Source organism: Pituophis catenifer, unplaced genomic scaffold, assembly GCF_029215685.1.
Source record: "Pituophis catenifer annectens isolate HBS135680 unplaced genomic scaffold, rPitCat1.0.hap2 SCAF_4, whole genome shotgun sequence".
NCBI lineage: Eukaryota > Metazoa > Chordata > Lepidosauria > Squamata > Colubridae > Pituophis > Pituophis catenifer.
Window position 1 is genome coordinate 494882 of NW_027256884.1, and position 17875 is coordinate 512756.

Sequence of the window (17875 nt, forward strand, 5' to 3'; positions counted from 1 at the left end):
TGGGAGATGAAGCCCACATATTTTAAAGTTGCTAAGTTGAGAAAAATCTGGTCTAGATCTACTACATCAGTGCAACTCAGGGAAATTGTGGTCCTTAAAAATGCCCTCAGGGATAGGCCATTGTAGCAAAAACAGAGTAACGTTATCCTTTACACTAAGGTTTGTCTGTAGAGATTTGACACAGAGACATAAAGGGCAAGAACATCGAACACTGAATACAAACTTTATTAAGAAAATGAACAAGTGCTTACATACTTTGCAAAAATATATATTTACAAAACAAATAGCATGAAGTAGTTATACATTTTTCTTTTCATGATGAAAAGTCTTTTTCACATTATTTTGGGAAAACCTGTGGGCCTGCTAACTAGACCATCCATAGAACAATAGCATGAATCACTGCTTGCCCTGAAAACAATCCACGCTGTCAAACCCTGATCTGATCTTCCTCCAGGCTGTGAGAGCTGCATTTCTCTTAGGGAACCCTTGCTCGTGTGCCTCAAGATGGGGCCGAGATGGGCCACAGGGCTTCACCTGAGCCTCTCTTCCCCCCCCCACCCCCACTCTCTCTCTCTCATGGCTCCTTTTTCTCCCTCCTAAGCAACAGCAGGGCAGGCAGGCTAACTAGTTTCTTACTGAGGGGTTTTGGAACTGCTGCATGGACGTAGCCGAGGGGGATCACCAGGAACCTCTCGTAAGCATCACGCATGGCTGGACACTCCCGGTGGAATCAGCGTGAATTCGGCAATCCAGCAATGAGCCAGTTTTTCCACCTTCTCTAAGGGTCTGCTGAAACCTCTGGTCTCTTGCAGTTTCCATGCCTTTTTTAAAATAGGGTTACTGAGAAACAAAGATACCTTCGGAGCATCTGGAATTTGAACCCTAACTCTTATGTGTCCCTCGATGGTTTTTGAACGTTAAATTCATTTTCTCTTTAGTAAAAGCGTATATTAAAAATAGGAAGTATTAATTAGCACTCCCAATATGTAGCATAGCCTCCAAAGGTAACACCTGCCCAGCAAGTTCCTGTTATTAATAGAATCTTACAAGATCCAAAGCAAGGTTGACTACTTTGAGTTGAAGAGTTTGTTTTATGTTTGTTTGTTTGTTTTATTAGATTTATATAGTGCTTAACTTTGCCAAGGGTATTTAGGAACATAGCATAATATGCAGAATAATCTTATTATATCCAGTAGGGCCAGAAGCATGTAATTGTGCGTGGAATGGATATGACTAGAAGGTTGTGAGTGTGTATGTGATGCATGGGTGCCTGCAGTGTTAGATATAATTGAACCCCCACCAGTCCACAATGATACACCCCCTCCGAAAGTCCCATTACCTAAGTTACTGTTTCTCCACCTTGTCAACTTTAAACTCTTTGGACTTTGATTCTCAGAATTCTCCAGCCAGTCATGTTGGCTGGGGAATTCTGGGAGATGAAGTGCAGAGATCTTAAAGTTGCAAGCTGAAGAAACACTGATTTAAGTCATTGCTGGGCAATCTGGAGCTGCCTCGATTGCAGTCCTGGTTCTCTCCCCCCACCCTCCGCCCCATTATAGCTACTGAACACTCATTGCATAGTGTATTTTGAGGAGGGGAACGCACAAAACTAAACCATACTAGCAAAACATCTTACAATTCTCCCAATAGTAACAAACTGATGTGTCTTGTCTTTGGTACATTGAATTTGTAGATGGGAAAATACTGGGGAAATATATTTGAAGAAGTTGATTAAGACAGGCAACCTAGTACTAACTGGAGTTTATCTTTGGCATTTCAATTTGAACAATATTTTTGCATTCTAGCTGCATTTAAAGGCCACCGGAGTCCTGACTCTCTGCTCCCAGAGAAAGAATTCCACTCTTGTATCCTGGACGGCAATTTGTTATTGCTATTTGGGTGATTAAAAATGGGAGAAAAGATTAGGAGAACCTCTCTGTCCGCTGTGGTACGGATTGCGTTAGGAGGCGCACCGTTTGTTTCTCTTTTAAGTAAAGGAAAAGGGCTCTGAAGGCAGCTTGGTTTACATTTAACGTAATAAAGTCTGATTTTCAAAAGCTACTTTTTACCACAACTAAAAAAAAAAGCTCTACTATTTGGACCAGGAGCAAACTCCACAGGACTCACTTGTAAAAGTGTTTATAATAATTCATAGTATCTTAGTAATGGCTACAATAAAAATCTTTTAAGCTTGCGATTCATAAAATTTGGTCGCTTATGGCACAGATCGAGTTCCCTGAGAAGAAATTAAAATATTCAACATGCACTCACTCCTTCTCTCGATTCTGAATGTGGAGACCAGAAATCCTTTCTACAGGTATGTCTCTCACACTCTAAAAATTATGATTTTGCCGTCTGGATGCCTGAAACCTCAGCTGCGACTCTTGCACATGCAAAGAAGAGCCATTCGCATAACACAGTGCTGGCCATCTCTCTCACACACATACCCTTTGAATAATTCTCCCCAAAGTCTCCCCTCTCCCTCCCTCCTTCTCCCCCACGCAAACGTATCAAGGGGTCACTGCCCGGATTCTGCACAGCAGAAGGGATTAATGCTCTGTTTCATACAAGTTGTTGCTCTTGAAGTTAGTGATACAAAAAATAAAATAGAAAAACCAAGCAGTTCCTGCTACATCGGACAATATTGGCAAAGACAAGATGTTTCTGTGCAAATAAGGAATTCGGGCAACCGTGGAGCCTCGGAGGGCGCCGAGAACTTCATCATGGAGCCCTGAGCCAGAGAGGCTCTCCTCTGCCCAGGATCGGGGGTGGGTGGGGGTGGGTGGCTGGAAGAGAGTGAGGGGGACGGAGGTCTCCGGCTCCTACGGAGAAGCATCCCGCAGGCAGCCAGCGCTGCTCCTCGCTTACATCTTGACTCTCCTGTGGGCAAAGAACAGAGGGAGAGTCAATCAAGCAATGTCTCCGTGGGACGAGGATGGAGATATCAAAACAAACATGCCAACTCCAGGCACGCAGGAAACCAGCTTGCCATCCCCACTTACAAAATAGGAAGCCGTTGCTGGCTAAGGTCGATTCCAGTTGTGTTCATAGTACAAAATCAGAATTCTGCTCGGGAATAATTTAGGCCACTCCAGAGAAGGATACGGGGGGGGGGGGGGGGGGCGGTCACACCAGAGCCTTAAATAAGCTAATTAAAGAGCTAGCAGGTATATATATACATGCAGCATGCTAAGTTTGATTAGGTGCAGGCCTCAGCACAAAGCCAGTCCATTCAGTGAATATTTGGATTAGTTAGTTTATTTTTCAAGACATGGTGTGATCTCAGAAACCAGTTCGTTCAACACTTAAACCAGGTTGAACCGTTGAATGAACCTAGCCTGTTAGCAGCTGTGTTTTAAAACTATAGGTTTCAAGAAATTTTTCCACCTGGTTTTATATTTATGTTGGGAACTTCTACAGAAAAGGCCTTTGCCTGCCTTTTATTTATTTTAAATTGTTTTCTGCTGCCTTTCCAAACTGGAGGGCTCCTTTACGGAGCCTTCTACATCTCGATATGAAGATCCCTTCTGAGCAAATATTGCCAGTGCAGGCCAGGAGGGCAACGAGATGCACGATATCAAAGCAAAGAGGTCTTTCACACCTTCCCATCTGGTCAAGTGAAGGGCCTTGGCTGATCTTGGCTGATGCAAAACACAAAGAGAAGCAGAGGCCAACCTCTTGCATGTTCCAGACTGTAGACCGGACTCAAAGTAGCACCCCAAAAGTCAAAAAAAAGAAAACTACTTCCATATCTAGAAAGCCATCTAGATATGTCCTTCAAGCCAACCAGAAGATGTGCTCAACTCAAAAAAGTTTCTACGTTTTGGGAGGACAGGTGATTTCAACTGTAAATGAAACTTGGAAGGACTTCTAGCGTAACAGGGCATCTAATTACAACAAACCAGCACAAAATCAGGGGCATTTCTGAGAAGGTAGCATAAAACTGAATTCTAATCATGGCCAAAAATTTCTTTATACTGCTTGCTAATTTTAAGTTCTGAAGTGTAAAAGTATACTTTTTAAAAAAAAAAAATAAGTGAAGAAAGCAAAGCTTTTCCTTTGGTGGGATTTGGACTTTGTGGTATCCCTGAGTTATTTAAAGAGTACCCCCTGTGTGCCTAATGCCCCCCCTACACACACACACACACACACACAAACAAACAATGGGGAGTACAATGTGGAAGACAATAAAGTTCCAGAGGGGAGGAAGAAACTTCAGAGATGAGAGAAGAGGCCAGTTTCTGGGCCCGGCACCCTCTCCACCTTCCTAGCCACTTTCTAGAAGCCATCCTATCGACACTGCTCGCCTGGGATCTTCCTCCCATGAGTAACACAACAGGGCTGTGCCGCTTGCCTGAGCCTCCCGATTCCTGTGCCAGGGAAAGGTCTGCCAAGCTCAAGCAGAACGACCTCAGGAGGGCTTGGATTCTCTTTTATTGCTGGTGCTGCTTTTTCACTTAACAAGGAGGGTTTGTGGTGCAATGTATACAAAGAAGAACAACGACAGCAATAGCAACAACCCTTAGACTTACATACCGCTCCACAGAGCTTTACAGCCCTCACTAAGCGATTTACAGAGTCAGCCTATTTCCCCCAACAATCTGGCTCCTCATTTTACCCACCTGGGAAGGACAGAAGGCTGAGTCAACCTTGAGCCGGTCAGGATCGAACTGCTGGCAGTGGAATGCAGAGTCAGCCTGCCACCCTGCATGCCAACCACTGCACCACCAGGGCTCTTCACAATATACAGAATAACAGTACATGAACCATGGAAAGCTAATTTAATGGCAGCCAAAGAAGCTTAACATAATACACCCAAAAGGCACAACTCTCCCTCCTCTCTCTCCGTTCAGGGGCAAAAAGCATGTCTGGGATTTACTTGGATCTTTAACCCACAACTGTCCGAGAAGAAAGCAAACTGCCCTAAGCAGCAAAGTCCCTTTTACATTAACTAGCCAAAACCTGCTACTCTGGGTGCCATCTCATTAACCTCCCTGGGGTTTGCTAGGTCGGGGGCTTCCTTCACTATTATCGCTATTAACTTTACTTTAAAATACGCAGCAGCTGACTTCTTTGGATTTTTTCAGGCACAGCTCTCCTCTGACCTTTATTCTGAACTCAGGGACATGTAATAATGGAGGCAAAACAGGCACGCCAGTCCTCTTGGGCAGCTGGGGGTGTTAAAGCCAGCGCGGCCCCAGAGACGGCCAACTGGATCACAAGGGTAATTTGGAAGCAGAGATCGGAAAAAAAGCATCGAGTCAGCAGGTGCAGTGATAATTCTTATCTGGGATTCTAATTCAGTCCTAAAATGTTCAGAAGCCAAGCCTCACATTGGAGCCCGCCAAAGGTTTGCCCAGCTGCCCCTTTCCTTCTGCCACCGCCTCTGTCTTATGTCCGCTGCCATTCCCTGTGGCTGTTTCTAAAGGGACTTTTTGGAGCACAAAAGGGCTTGGGGGGCTAACACCCACCAGAGTCCTGCTGTGACCCTGTTGGGGTTACAGCTTCACAAAGGGCTCCTGGCACTGAGCACAAAGTCTTCTTGGAAAGGTGCCAGTCCCAACATTTTCTGGATTCACAGAGGTTTATTGGCAGCTCCAACTGAACGACGCCAGTAGCCACAGCTACGAGGCCAACTGGGAGGCAGAGGTAGAAAAGGCTGACCATCTCCTGTGGCTCTTAGCAGCAGGACAACAGGAGCTGGGACTCTGGGGCAGGGGAGGTGCCTCTCAGCCACTGTATGGGGCACACAGTGTGTGCAATCGGGTGTAGTTCATGTGTGCCATCTGCATTATTTGGGGTAACAGTGATACTGCTCTGGGTTAACTGGATTTGGGGTGGTGCGAAGGGCATAGATTAGGAGGCTCCCCAGGGATCCATGTGATGACGAATTAAAATGGAAACCGGTCAGCCCCAAAACAGCCTTTCTCCATTATGCCAACAGCTATTTCATAACACAACTTAACTAGTTTGACCGAGAACTGACTTTGGCACTTTCACCTACCCTGCACCCACAACTGTTGCTTGAAAGTTGCGTAAGAGAAAAGGCAAAAGAGATTAGTGAGCAATGAGCTGATATTTTAGCAGGCGCTTTCAAGACTTCAAAATAAGTCTTGAACTTCCCAAAACTGCATCCTTGCAACAGCCTGGTTAATACAAGAAGAAAGCTGAGAAGATGAAACAACTGACAACAGCCCATCTAAAAAAGCATAGTTTTTATTATTTAAAAAGCATTTTTTAAGAAATGCCCATATACAGTTGGGCTTTTATAATATTAAACTAGCAACTTTTGTTTGAATGTACAGTACATAATATATGCAGTACACTGTTAGAACAAGTGAAAAGTAGATAGGCTACATTAATATAGTTTTAGATATTCGTATGACATCTGGCCACCTGTGGGCAAGGCTCCCTTTAAGCAGCCGAGAGTTAAATGGCTGCAGTGCAGACATGTAACATTTGACAGAGAGGAGATAATCTTATTTGCGATTGGCTTGAAATGTGGCCTTAAGCAGAGAGGAAAAATAGATCTCCGGGGTGCATGGAGGAAAATTCAAAGGGCTCAGTTTGGCAAGGACAGCTATGAGGCCAACTCTTTTGAAGTCGAGCGTCTACAAAGACCCTAGTATTTCCAGTAAAAACATTCATATATAAGATTGCTGCCAAGAGACTACCCTCCTCACTGTGTCTGACATGCTTGGGGTCAACCTCTTCCTTGAACTGCTCAAAATAAAAAGCCTGGAAGAAAATATATTTAAGCAGAGACCATCTGAACAGACCCAAGAGCTTCCAAAATTGGCTCTGGGGCAACTTCAGAAGAATGTGCAAAAGGTTCCAGAAATCTAGTGCGTGAAACTCACAAGTCCTCCGCTTGTGTTACTTGTGAGAACTACTGTGGGGTAACTGACGGCCACTTTGTCACCTGGTCCACATGAGTCTTATCTCTTTAGGCCCCAAAACTGAGAATCACTCTTGGCGACAGATGTGAAGCAGCCTCCAAAAACTCAGCTGAAACTGAGGCCTCTTTGGGGTTGCGGCTTACTTTTGAAAGTATTTCTCCAGGTACTCTTGAATCCACTTTAACTTGGAGTCGATGCAGATCTGTTTACTGCTGTTTTTCAGTCTTGCACTGCCGAGAAAAAGAAAGGAGAGAAAAAAAAAGATAGAATAGAAAATAAACTCACGTACATAAACCAAACCCGAATATGCTAGTTCAACTTTTGTGACAAGGGACAATAAAGACATCTGCTCCTTATAACATTACACAATGAAAGAAAGTTTTTTATTATTATGGTGAAATTAAAACCATTAAAAACATTTGTGGCTATTACCACAAATTGACACAAAGCAGTCTACTTGAGCGATAGCTGGGCCACCTTCAAACCGAGGTCACCGGTGGTCTGAAGTTAAATGCATCCAACGCTTTTGAGTTACCTTCAGAAGGTGTGCTTCTGAAGGTTTTTATTTTCATTTGGCCAATTTGGGAAATTCTGAACCTCTTCCAACCTCTCTATGAAAAAAGAACCTCTACACAGAGTGAAGAACAATAGGGCATAGTTTTCTAGCTTCTAGTTGCTAAGCAGAAAAGGCCAGAGGAGGGATCTCAAATTATCATACTTTTTGGAGGTGAACTGAAAGAACAAACTCAACACCATTTTGTACTCTCTGACAGCAACAATATTCAGCAACTCTGCGATGGGAGAACAGTCTGAGAGTCAGCAATCGATAGAGCAATGGAATTCTTATTACTGCTTGTCTGAACTACTTCATCTGTGCCAAACCATCTTTAACATATAAGCATGTCTAGATAAATAAACCTCAATTGTAGAACGAAAGAGCTTTTCTGATATTTGCTGAACCCCTTCCCTGGAAAAGGCTATTTTTTATGAACATTTCACCCAGAATCTGCGGGTTTCCTCATTACATGAAATACCCCCAAATTCTGAAAGTAGGTTGTTCAAGCTACAGACTGTGTCTCACCAGTAAACTGATAAGGAAAGTTTGAAACTTCTTTTTGTGTTAGTCCTACACTCTACAATGAGCGCTTCATTATGCTGCAGGAAAATGTTTCCATGGGACACGTTATTAATCTGTCTTCCTTAATCTTTTCTACTTAGCAATCCACATTCTCAGACAGAATTCTATTTATAAACAATAGAAGCAGAATATAAATCAATTTCTAAAACTCATCAGTTGAAAATGAAAAGATGAAACATTTCATGTTCACATATTTTACTCTTTTTCAAGAAAATGTACTTTTGCTTCATTTCAACCACATTTAATAGTAAAATAGAAAGAAGTTAATTATAAAGCTTCTCTATAAAATCACGGAAGTTGAAGTACTTATGACTAATTTTAATTTTTCTTCAAATACACAACTATACTTATAAATAAACTGTGGCTCTGTTTAGCATGAGGGAGGCATGTAAGGTTTTGCCCCCTCTTCCTGTGTGGCTTTAACGTTTATCTTGTTTATATTAGAGGGATGTTTTAAGGGGAAAGGATAATTGCAGGATGAGTTCTTCTGGATTTTGAAGACCCGGGATAGAAGCAGGATAAAAAGAAAGCTAACACTTTTCAACTTTGGTCCTGGAGAAAATTCCTGGTAATGCCACAGGCAGCCACCAAAGTAAACAAATGGGTTATTGAACAAATCAGCTCAAAGAGTTCTCACTTGAGACACGGATGACCGGGCTCAAGTGGTCCTACTTTGGTCACCTCACGTGAAGATGGAGGTCTCTGGGGAAGCTCCCCAGTGCTGGGAAGGGTGGAAAGAAAGGAGACCAGCATCAAAGTGCCCCGTGGCCAAATCATGAGCATACGGACGGCGGAGGATGAACAATCGCTAAATGAGCGGTTGGTAAGCAAGGTCTATAGTACAAAGGGCATAAGACCACAAAACCAGTCCTGCCTCAGAGACAAATCCAGCACTGAGAACAACTTTTTCACTTTTCAACAATCAAAACTGATCTGCCAGAGCTCAGCCTTGAATGCCTCTGGCAGATTGTCAAGGGGGAGGGGGCACCATCTGGGTCTCTGGATGGATAAAGCAGCCAGGAGATAAAAGATCTCATGGAGAGAAACGCCTTCAAGGTGCCCTTATCAGCCAAGCAAACTGGACGGGCGACTGGTACCTGAAGTTGGTGGCCCTGCAGGTACCAAGCTAGGAACCCAATAGATTAAAAGCAGCCCTTTTTTGTTGCACTGGTGAACTAAACACTTTGCCTCTTTTGATCCATGGGAACAAATAATCTTTAAGACAGGGGTGAAGTCTAAAATGTGTTACTACCGGTTCTGTGGGCGTGGCTTGGTGGGGGTGGGGGTAATGTGACTGGGTGGGCATGGCCAATTTTTTTTTTTTTACTTTTAAAACCATTTTTTCTACAACCTCAGGTTGCAGAAAAAAATGCTTTCAAAAGGCTCTGACGATCCCAGCTGAGCCGCACGATCATCAGAGGCTTTTTTTAAAAAAATTTAAAAGCATTTTTTCGGCCGAAGAGGTTGTAGAAAAAATGCTTTTAAAAGTAAAAAAAAGCCTCTGATGATTGTGTAGCTCAGCTGGGCATGGGGGGGGGGGGGGGGGGCAGGGATTTTTGCTACCGGTTCTCCGAACCACCCGCCTCCATTGCTACCGGATCAGGCAATTTCACCCCTGCTTTAAGACCATCTTAGATCAGTATTTGCAATCCCTCAGTGCCAGAATCTCTGCCCTTCTTTGCTTGCTACCCTTTGCACTGTATCACTCAACAAGCCGTATCCTGTTCCAACCTCTGCGACTTCTAACATCCCTCTAGACACCACAAATGGTGCCATTTTTTAGGCTCCTGCCTCTTCCACACAAGCATCGCTTTTTTTAAATCCTGAAAACAGGAAACCTTCTGAAACTCCTCAGGTGAAACTTAGAAGACCTTATTCTTTCAGAAAGCTCACTCAAACATGTTTGCAAATTTTGATCCACTCTGCCATTAAATCTGCCAAACAAAATTTACAATTTCCTTCGTAAAAGAAGAACAAAACCAGAACTTAGCATCTTGGAAGAATTAATCTGCTCGGAAAAAAATTGCTACTCCTGACAACGTGATTCAGTTCTGTCAGACCAGTAAACAAAACGTAAGTAATGCCTTATTTCCAATTAAGAGTCAATGGGAGGCAGGGACTCGGATTTCAAAATCACAATTAGAGACTAAATTGAATCGAGAGACTAATCTGAGGTAGAAAAAGTCATTTTCTGAGTTTGTAACTCAGTCTTTGGTAACTTTAAGGTGCCGGCTGGGGAATTCTGGGAGTCCACACATCTCAAAGTTGCCAAAGTTGAGAAAGGCTGCTGTATCTCATGGCCTAAACCAGGATTTCTCAACCACGGCACCTTTAACATGGGTGGACTTCAACTCCCAGAATTCCCCAGCCAGCTGTAGTGTGCTGGCTGGGGAATTTTGGGAGTTGAAGTCCACCCATCTAAAGGTCACCAAGGTTGAGAAACCCCCAGCCTAAACCATCCATAAATTATAACTTGCTGCTGAGGCATAAAACTCTTCACCCAACAGATGCAAGTATTTATGGATTTGTTTTTATAGCTACATCATTTTTATTTCCCAGAAGACCCAGGATGGTTTACAAACGGAGAATTATAAATGAAAAATAAAACAAAATCAAAATATAAACAGCAAAATACAATAAGATAGAAAATAGCAGCAAATACAACTGAATCAAGAACCCACAAGATAAAAGCTAATAGAAAACAAGTCTTAAGAGTCTTCCTGGAGGCCTCTAAAAATAGAAAGATTTGCCCACCGGGGAAACATGGGAGGGAGGCAGTGGTTGTGAGAAAAATGGGGCTGCCAGTCACGATCAACTTCATGAAATCAGATTCTGAAGGCTGCATTCCAATATGCCTTAATCAAGTTTATTTCTTGTTCCTTTTTTTCCCTTAAAAAGAATCAGTTTCATATAAAATACACGTTGAAGCATAAATGAAGCATTCAACTGATATTACCAAGGATTAACATGTAAGTAGGGACCCTGTGGCTCAATGTTAAGGTGCTGTCGATCAGAAGGTCGGCAGTTCAGCTGTTCGAATCCCTAGTGCCGCGTAACAGGGTGAGCTCCTGTTACTTTTCCCAGCTTCTGCCAACCTAGCAGTTCAAAAGCACGAAAAAAATGCAAGTAGTAAAATAGGGACCACCTTTGGTGGGAAGGTAACAGTGTTCCATGCGCCTTTGGCTTTGAGTCATGCTGGCCACATGACCACGGAGACGTCTTTGGACAGTCTTTGCTGGCTCTTCGGCTTTGAAACGGAGATGAGCACCGCCCCCTAGAGTCGGGAACGACTAGCACATTTGTGCTAGGGGAACCTTTACCTTTAACATGTAAACTAGCTAGATCAGAGAAGCATCGTTTACTCTGTTTTTACATTGGCAAAAGCAAAAAAAGAGCAAAAGAGAGGAAATATTACAGATGTTAACCACAAACCCTCATCGTTGTTCATCGTGAGGGAAAAACGCATGCACAATAAAATACAAAATTTTCACTGGTACAGTGACAGCAATTGAGCAATTATTGGCCATTATCAAGACCATTTCCCATGCAGTTAATTTAATCATCTTGATGAATTAAACCTAAATTTCCAGACGACATAAACCATTTATGCTAAGGAGCCACAAGAGGGCAGAAAAACTTCTCCTGTCCCTTTTCTGATCATTTTGTCTGTTTACAGTCAGGAACATCTCATCTGAGTTTCATAAAAAGCAGGAGGATTAGGGTGTTTTTAAAAAAGAGGATGGCTGAACTCACTCCAAATCTCCGTCTCTGCTTCCGCCATTTCAAATACAAAGACAATTTTTCTAAACTTAACACCATTCTCTTTTCCAGCTAGATTACAATCACGTTTCCTAAAAACACTGCAACGCAAAATAAAAATCATAGCAATAGTAACATTTTTAAAACATAAACACCACTGAAAATAAACAGAATGACCTCAAATTTCACAATAGCTGGGGAAGAGGAGAATCAGATCTAGAATGAAAACTGACCTACTTTTCCACTCAGATTCTAGTTTATATCTTTTATTGCAGACTAATTAAACGCCACCGTTGAATCTTTATCTCAAAATATAGGGAGGGAGGGAGGGAGAGAGAGCTGCAGTTCTGACGGATGGGGCTCCAGAGCTTCCCACCGGCATCCAAGGTGCGAAGAAGACACTTACATGACCTGAAGGGGGCATCCGGGGACGGTCAAGATCTTCAGGTGCTTGAGCTGGGACTTGGCCACGTGGCTCTCAAAATACCTGCAAGGGCAGCGGTAAGTCAGGCTGATGGGTTTCCCTGCAGGGCAGAACAAAGGAGAGGCCTCAGATACCCTGCACAAACCATCCCAGCCCTTCCTTCTTGGTTGTGGTTTTTAGGAGACAAAAGTGGGGTGAGAAACTGGAACAGGCATTAGCGGGTTTTTTAAAAGGAGCCAGCTAATTGTCCCGAGTGACTGGCGGCAATTACCCAAGATAAAGGGGGCAGCTGAAAGGCACTTGGCCTCCCCAGTGTTATTCCTGCTAAATAATTTGACCCCGGGGCCACATGAGAAGGCAGGCAAGAGAAGAAAGAAATCTCAATGCAACACACACACACACACACACACACACACACACACACCCCTCCCCACCTATGCAGGCAGAGCCATCCTGGGCAGGGAGGAAGGGCCAAGGGAGGGCGGCATCGGCTGCAGGTACAGAGCGGGTCAGTCTGGCTGCCAATTAAGTCTTAGGGGCAGCAGCTGTGAATGTTTGAAGTTCTCACCCCCTTCCTTCCCCCCCCCCCGCCCCCTCCCCAGCTCCTGCTTCAGAAATCCTCACCATCCAAGATAGGATGGATCCTCTGACAAGACGGCTTCTTTGAACAAGGAATCCCCATGAGCTGCTCCTTCACTCCTACAAGCATTGGAAGTGTTTTCCTCCCAGCTGCCTCGTGGCAGCACCAGGAGATAACTGGTTCCCCCCCACACACACACACAGACACACACTCCCACTCCACCCTTATCAGCCAGAAAAGCTTGCTCATTTTAAGGTCAAAGAAGGAAGGAATTCTTTATGATAGCCCAAAGCTACCAGCAGCAGCACAAAAGAGCCCAAGTGAACAGAATGTCTTGGCAATAATGCAATATATAATAAAAGAGAAACACAGAAGCAATAGATAGTATATGGCAACCCAGCAAGCGAGAGAGATTACTGAGTTTGCAAGCGTTATCTACGGCGCAGGCAGCCTGTTGCTACGTAAAAGAAGTTGCTACAATGTGAGAAGTAGCTGGCTGCGACCCACCACAAAAGCCACAGGCGTTGGATGGAGAAGCGTGCGACATAATGGCATTGCACAAATAACACAAATTGGATTGTTCAGATCAGGTTGTCTTAAAACAGGTCACTTCATTATGGGCTGCACTGGACACCTATGAAGGAATGTGCAGGGGTGCCCTGGAATAGTTATTAAGAAGGGCCCAGTACGTTTATTAGAGAGATACCTTATAAAATGCACAATACATTTTGTCACAAAGGACATTTTCTGACCTAATCGGTTTTCCAAGGGGGGGGGAGGAGGAGACCAAACCAGAGACCAAAACAAGCTGCCTTGGCCTTGGCTTCAAAAAACTTTTTTAACATCCTCATAACTTTCCTCTAAACTCTCCCGTGAACAAGTGGCATGATGGGAGTTGAAAAGGCCAATGCAACGTTGGACTATATGAGCAGAAGTGCTAGCCTAAATCAGGGGAAGAGAAGAGAGCCATTCCATGGTAAATGGCCCTGGGAATATCGTGCCTGGCTCTTTAAAAGGGAAACACAGGCCGTGAAGTGGGTTTGCAAAAGCCACTCTGGTGATAAATATGCTGCCTTGGGCTGCAAATAAATAATCTTCCTTGGTTTGGAGAGTTGGATTTGCTAAATGTGGATTCTTGCAGTGCCTTGAGGGATCTGGAGCTGCGTTTTGCCCTCGTTCAACCATGCCAGGAATGGTTCCTCTTCCAAGGGAAAAAATGTCAGGCAATGCCAACAAAGTGTTAAAGCAATTCTGCCTTTCCCCATTTTTATTTCCCCTCCCCTTCTACACCCACCACCCTCTTGTCTTTTATTTCAGACTCCACTCCAAATCCTTCTTACAGCAAAAAACATAAAAAAATAAAAATCCTTACCTCGTTCTGAGCTTTAGCTTTTTTGGACCCCAACCTCGCCAGCCTGCTATGGGTTCAACCCCTTCCAGTCATTAGTCCTTGCCTCTATTTCCCCTTTACGATTAATCTATTTGAATATGTTAATAGCACAAGGAGTTGAAAAATTTAAAAGTCAAAAACTGAAAGTATCCGACCTAACATTTTACATTAAACGTTCCGTCTTATAAAGACATGAATTGGCTAATGCAAGGGACCGGTGGCCTGGGTGCGAAAAGTCACGGAGCAGGCACGGAGGGCTGGTTTTACCTGATGCTCTTTCCCCCTCCGCTGCCCTCCCCCCCCCAAGGCATGCATACCTCTCTGAGCCATCTGCGCCCCTGGGCTTGAGAGGAGCAGCACCAAGAAGCAAAAGGAACGGGGTGCACTGGACTCAGCACAATGATCTCCAAACTGAATTATTCTTAAAACCATAGAGAAGCATTGATTGTCCGTCCCGGTTGAAAAAAATGTATTCTCTCAGTTTGTTCTCTAATGCAACTTTGAGACATGCAAACAATTTTCAAAAATTGGAAGAATTTAATCTTTCATACATGAAGTGGACTGCAGATAGAAAATAATGGGACATCCTAGAGCCTGCTTCTCTCAACCTTCGCAACATCAAAATCTGTGGACCTCAGAATTCTGGGAGCAGAAGTCCAAAGATCTTAAAAGTTGCCAAGGTTGAGAGAAGCACAACTCTGGAGTGCCAAAATTTATGCAAATCTTACTTGCACCTTTCCTCAAAAGCGCTCCAAGGGATTCAAAAATTCATGTCACGTTTTCCACAAGCACCATGTTCAAGGACAAGCTGAGTTCTTCAGAAAAAAAATTGGATTAATTAATTAATTTGTAATAAAAAGTGGCCATATTTAGTCCTTTTTTCTTACTGATAGATTATTATTCGGCTATTTTTCCTAATGCCTAATGAAAAGGAAAATCTCCTTTGGAAAAAAGGCTCGTCCATTGTCAGGGAAAGTCTAAACTTAAGGATGTAAGCACATGCAACTTAATCCTAATTATAGCCTCCGCTGGGTTGGAAATCCTGTGCAATCAGGATTCCTAATTTTGCAGATTAGGGTTAATCAGATCTTCACAAGAGGAAAGGGAAAGAGGGAAGGGAAAAAGGCAGGAGAGAGAAAGAGTGTGTAAAATGCTGCATCTGTGTGCAACCTATTAAAGCAGGTCTGTTTATTTGCAGGATTACACACAATTGTGGTATATGCTCTTCTGCACATTCAGAAACACCTTCTTGTGAATCTTATCTGAAGCACCGCACAACGCTGGTGTGTAGCTTTCTCTCTCCGTAGCTAGTAGAAGCTGGAGGTGCAGAATAATTCAGGGAACAGGATGAAAAGTTATTAGATTCCTCTCTGGTGTAACAAGTTGTGGTTCTGCAGTTGCGCTCAGCAAAAAAGGATATTTACACACACACAAACACACACACACACACACACACATATATGTCACATATAACATAACATTGAAAGTGGGATCATTTTGAAAGGTTGTTTTATGATGTAAACCATCTGCAGACTGAAGTGGTTTATGCTGCCCCTGAGAATATTATGCCTCCGTTTTTCAATTTTGCGGCTTTCCCCCCCAACTTTGTTAGGTGAGGCACAAGCGACCTCTGGCACAAGGGAGCCTCTCTGAAGGAAGGTCCAGAGGAGAGAGTGTTGGGCACAGCAAGCTCCCAAAGGAGATTTCTTAGCTACCTTCTACAAAGGGTAGATCTAAAATCCAGAACTGATTGATATTCCACATTAACATCAACCAAATTTGATTTGTCCTGCTAAAAATATTTTCTCTTAAACCCCTAAAAACGTCCCTCCACTTTTTGTAGCTGTGGCTCTCAAGCTGTGCCCCTTTCCTGAGGGCACCGCTGCAAAATCCCTGGGAAATAATAGAGGAGGAGGAGGATTTGGGAAGGAACACGGGCAGCTTTGAAAGAACTTAATCCTGATTTTAACCCAGACTGCCGTTTAGAACAAGAAATGCAAAGAAAAGTTGTGTAACTTGCGTGCAGATGTGAATTGCAATTCCTCCGGAGAGCCTCCTGAGTGAAAAAGGTCTCAGTGTTTCAGAAATGAACATGAATCTCAGCTGGAAAGCTAAACCACCTTTGACTGGGAACCCTGGAAGACCCTCCCCTGGAAGCAGGTACCCTCTAGAGTGAGAGGGAAAGAGTAAAAAGGGAGAAAACATTCCCTGAATAGAAACCTCCCTTAGAAGCATCCAAGGGGCCTCCTTGAAGGAAGAAGGTGACTCTCAAGGGCCAGATCTGGTCCCTAACAGTCCTGACCAGAAGGCTGGTCCTCCCAGAAGATCCCCCATCCCCACCCAAAAGAGGTGTGTCGTTTGCACTTGGCTTCCCTGCCTCCCATCCTAGCAGAGACCCAGAAGAAAATTCCCTGGAGGGGAGGGGGCAGGCAGGCAGAAAGCTCCCACACTTTCTGAAACAGAGGAGCCCACCCACCCATCCACACACACACACACACACACACACACACACACACGCACACGCAGCAGGGACCCTCTGCACAGCAGAAGCGCTGGAGGCTTCAGGAGCAAAGATGCCACCTCTTCCCAGGGCACTCGGGATCTCTGCCTGATGCCAGCCTGCCCTTCAGAAGTGAGCGGAGAGGACGAGGGGCTGCGGCGGAGCTTTCTGGGCAGAACAAGGGGGCAGTCGGGAAGCCAAAGCACCGGACTGCCAACCGGCTCTCTCCACCAGGGCCCACCTAGAGGCGAGGGGAGCCTCTTCAAAGCCCCCGAAGGCTGGGAGAGGGTCTTCCCTCCAGAGAGAGCCCACCCCCGCCCCCCGCCCCAGCTCTCCCTCTGGGGGGAGCGCCGGATTTCCAGAGGGACTCCCCGCCACTTGCCAAGAGACTCAACGCCCCCCTTTCGCTTCGGGCCAACCAGTCCGAGTCTCTCCCCTCGCTCGCTGCCCCTTCGGGGGTCGCCGCAGCGGAAAGGCGCCCGGCCGCTTCTCGGGCCCCTTCGCGCGGCTCCCTGCCTGCCGCCCCCTCCCGTCTCCCGTCCACCCGCGCCGCCGCCGCCGCCGCCCCTTTCCAGGCGGGGAGCCCGGAGCCCCAGGCGCCAGCCCAGCACCTGCCCGGGGGAGCCCGGTGCCCGAGAGCTCGGCGCCCGCCCGGGGTCCCCGAAGCAGCCGGCCGGCGGGTGGCACTCACCGCGGGTGCCGGGCAGGGCGGCGAGCAGGAGCAGCAGGAGGAGGGCGAGCGGGCGGCGGTCCATGGCTGAGCTGGGCGACCACTCTGCCCGGCCTCCGCCCGGCCGGCCTCTATAGAGGCTGCGGGGGAGCCGGGGGCGGGGGCTCGGGGGGCGGGGCAGCCCAGCCCCTCGCTCCCCCCCCCAGCCCCCCTCGGCTGCTGCTGCCGCGGCGGTCCCGGACGGCGCTTAACTTCGGGGGCTTCTTGCCTGCCTTTGCCGCAGCCGCCCCCTCCCTCCCTCCCTCCCTGCCGCCCGGGCTCCCGGCACAGCTCCTCTTGGGAAGGGAAGCCGGGGCGGCTGGCAAATTTGGGTCGCGGCCGGGGGGTTGCAGTCCGGACCCTCAGCCGCGTAACGGGGCGCGGGGCTCGCTTGGGGTGCCCGGCCTGGGAGGGCGAGCGAGCGACGGGGCGGCTGGAGGGAGCCTCGGAAGCCCCGCTCTGCCCTGGGCCCCGCA

The 17875-nt window shown here is 45.8% G+C and overlaps 1 protein-coding gene across 3 annotated transcripts; it reads right to left on the minus strand.

Moving 5' to 3' along the window:
• Positions 1-209: 209 nt before the first annotated feature.
• CXCL12 (C-X-C motif chemokine ligand 12) lies at positions 210-17451 on the minus strand. Of its 3 annotated transcripts, none has more exons than XM_070943214.1 (4): positions 17382-17451; positions 12203-12320; positions 7043-7129; positions 210-2880 (listed from the first exon to the last, which is right to left on the minus strand). In XM_070943214.1, the coding sequence occupies exons 1-4, from the start codon at positions 17443-17445 to the stop codon at positions 2865-2867; spliced, it is 285 nt and encodes a 94-aa protein (XP_070799315.1). In that variant the 5' UTR covers positions 17446-17451; the 3' UTR covers positions 210-2864. The 3 variants fall into 3 exon arrangements, with proteins under 3 accessions (XP_070799315.1, XP_070799313.1, XP_070799314.1); XM_070943212.1 differs by lacking the exon at positions 17382-17451 and adding an exon at positions 12845-13031; XM_070943213.1 differs by lacking the exons at positions 210-2880; positions 17382-17451 and adding an exon at positions 12845-13028 and having other exon boundaries at positions 6227-7129.
• Positions 17452-17875: the final 424 nt, after the last annotated feature.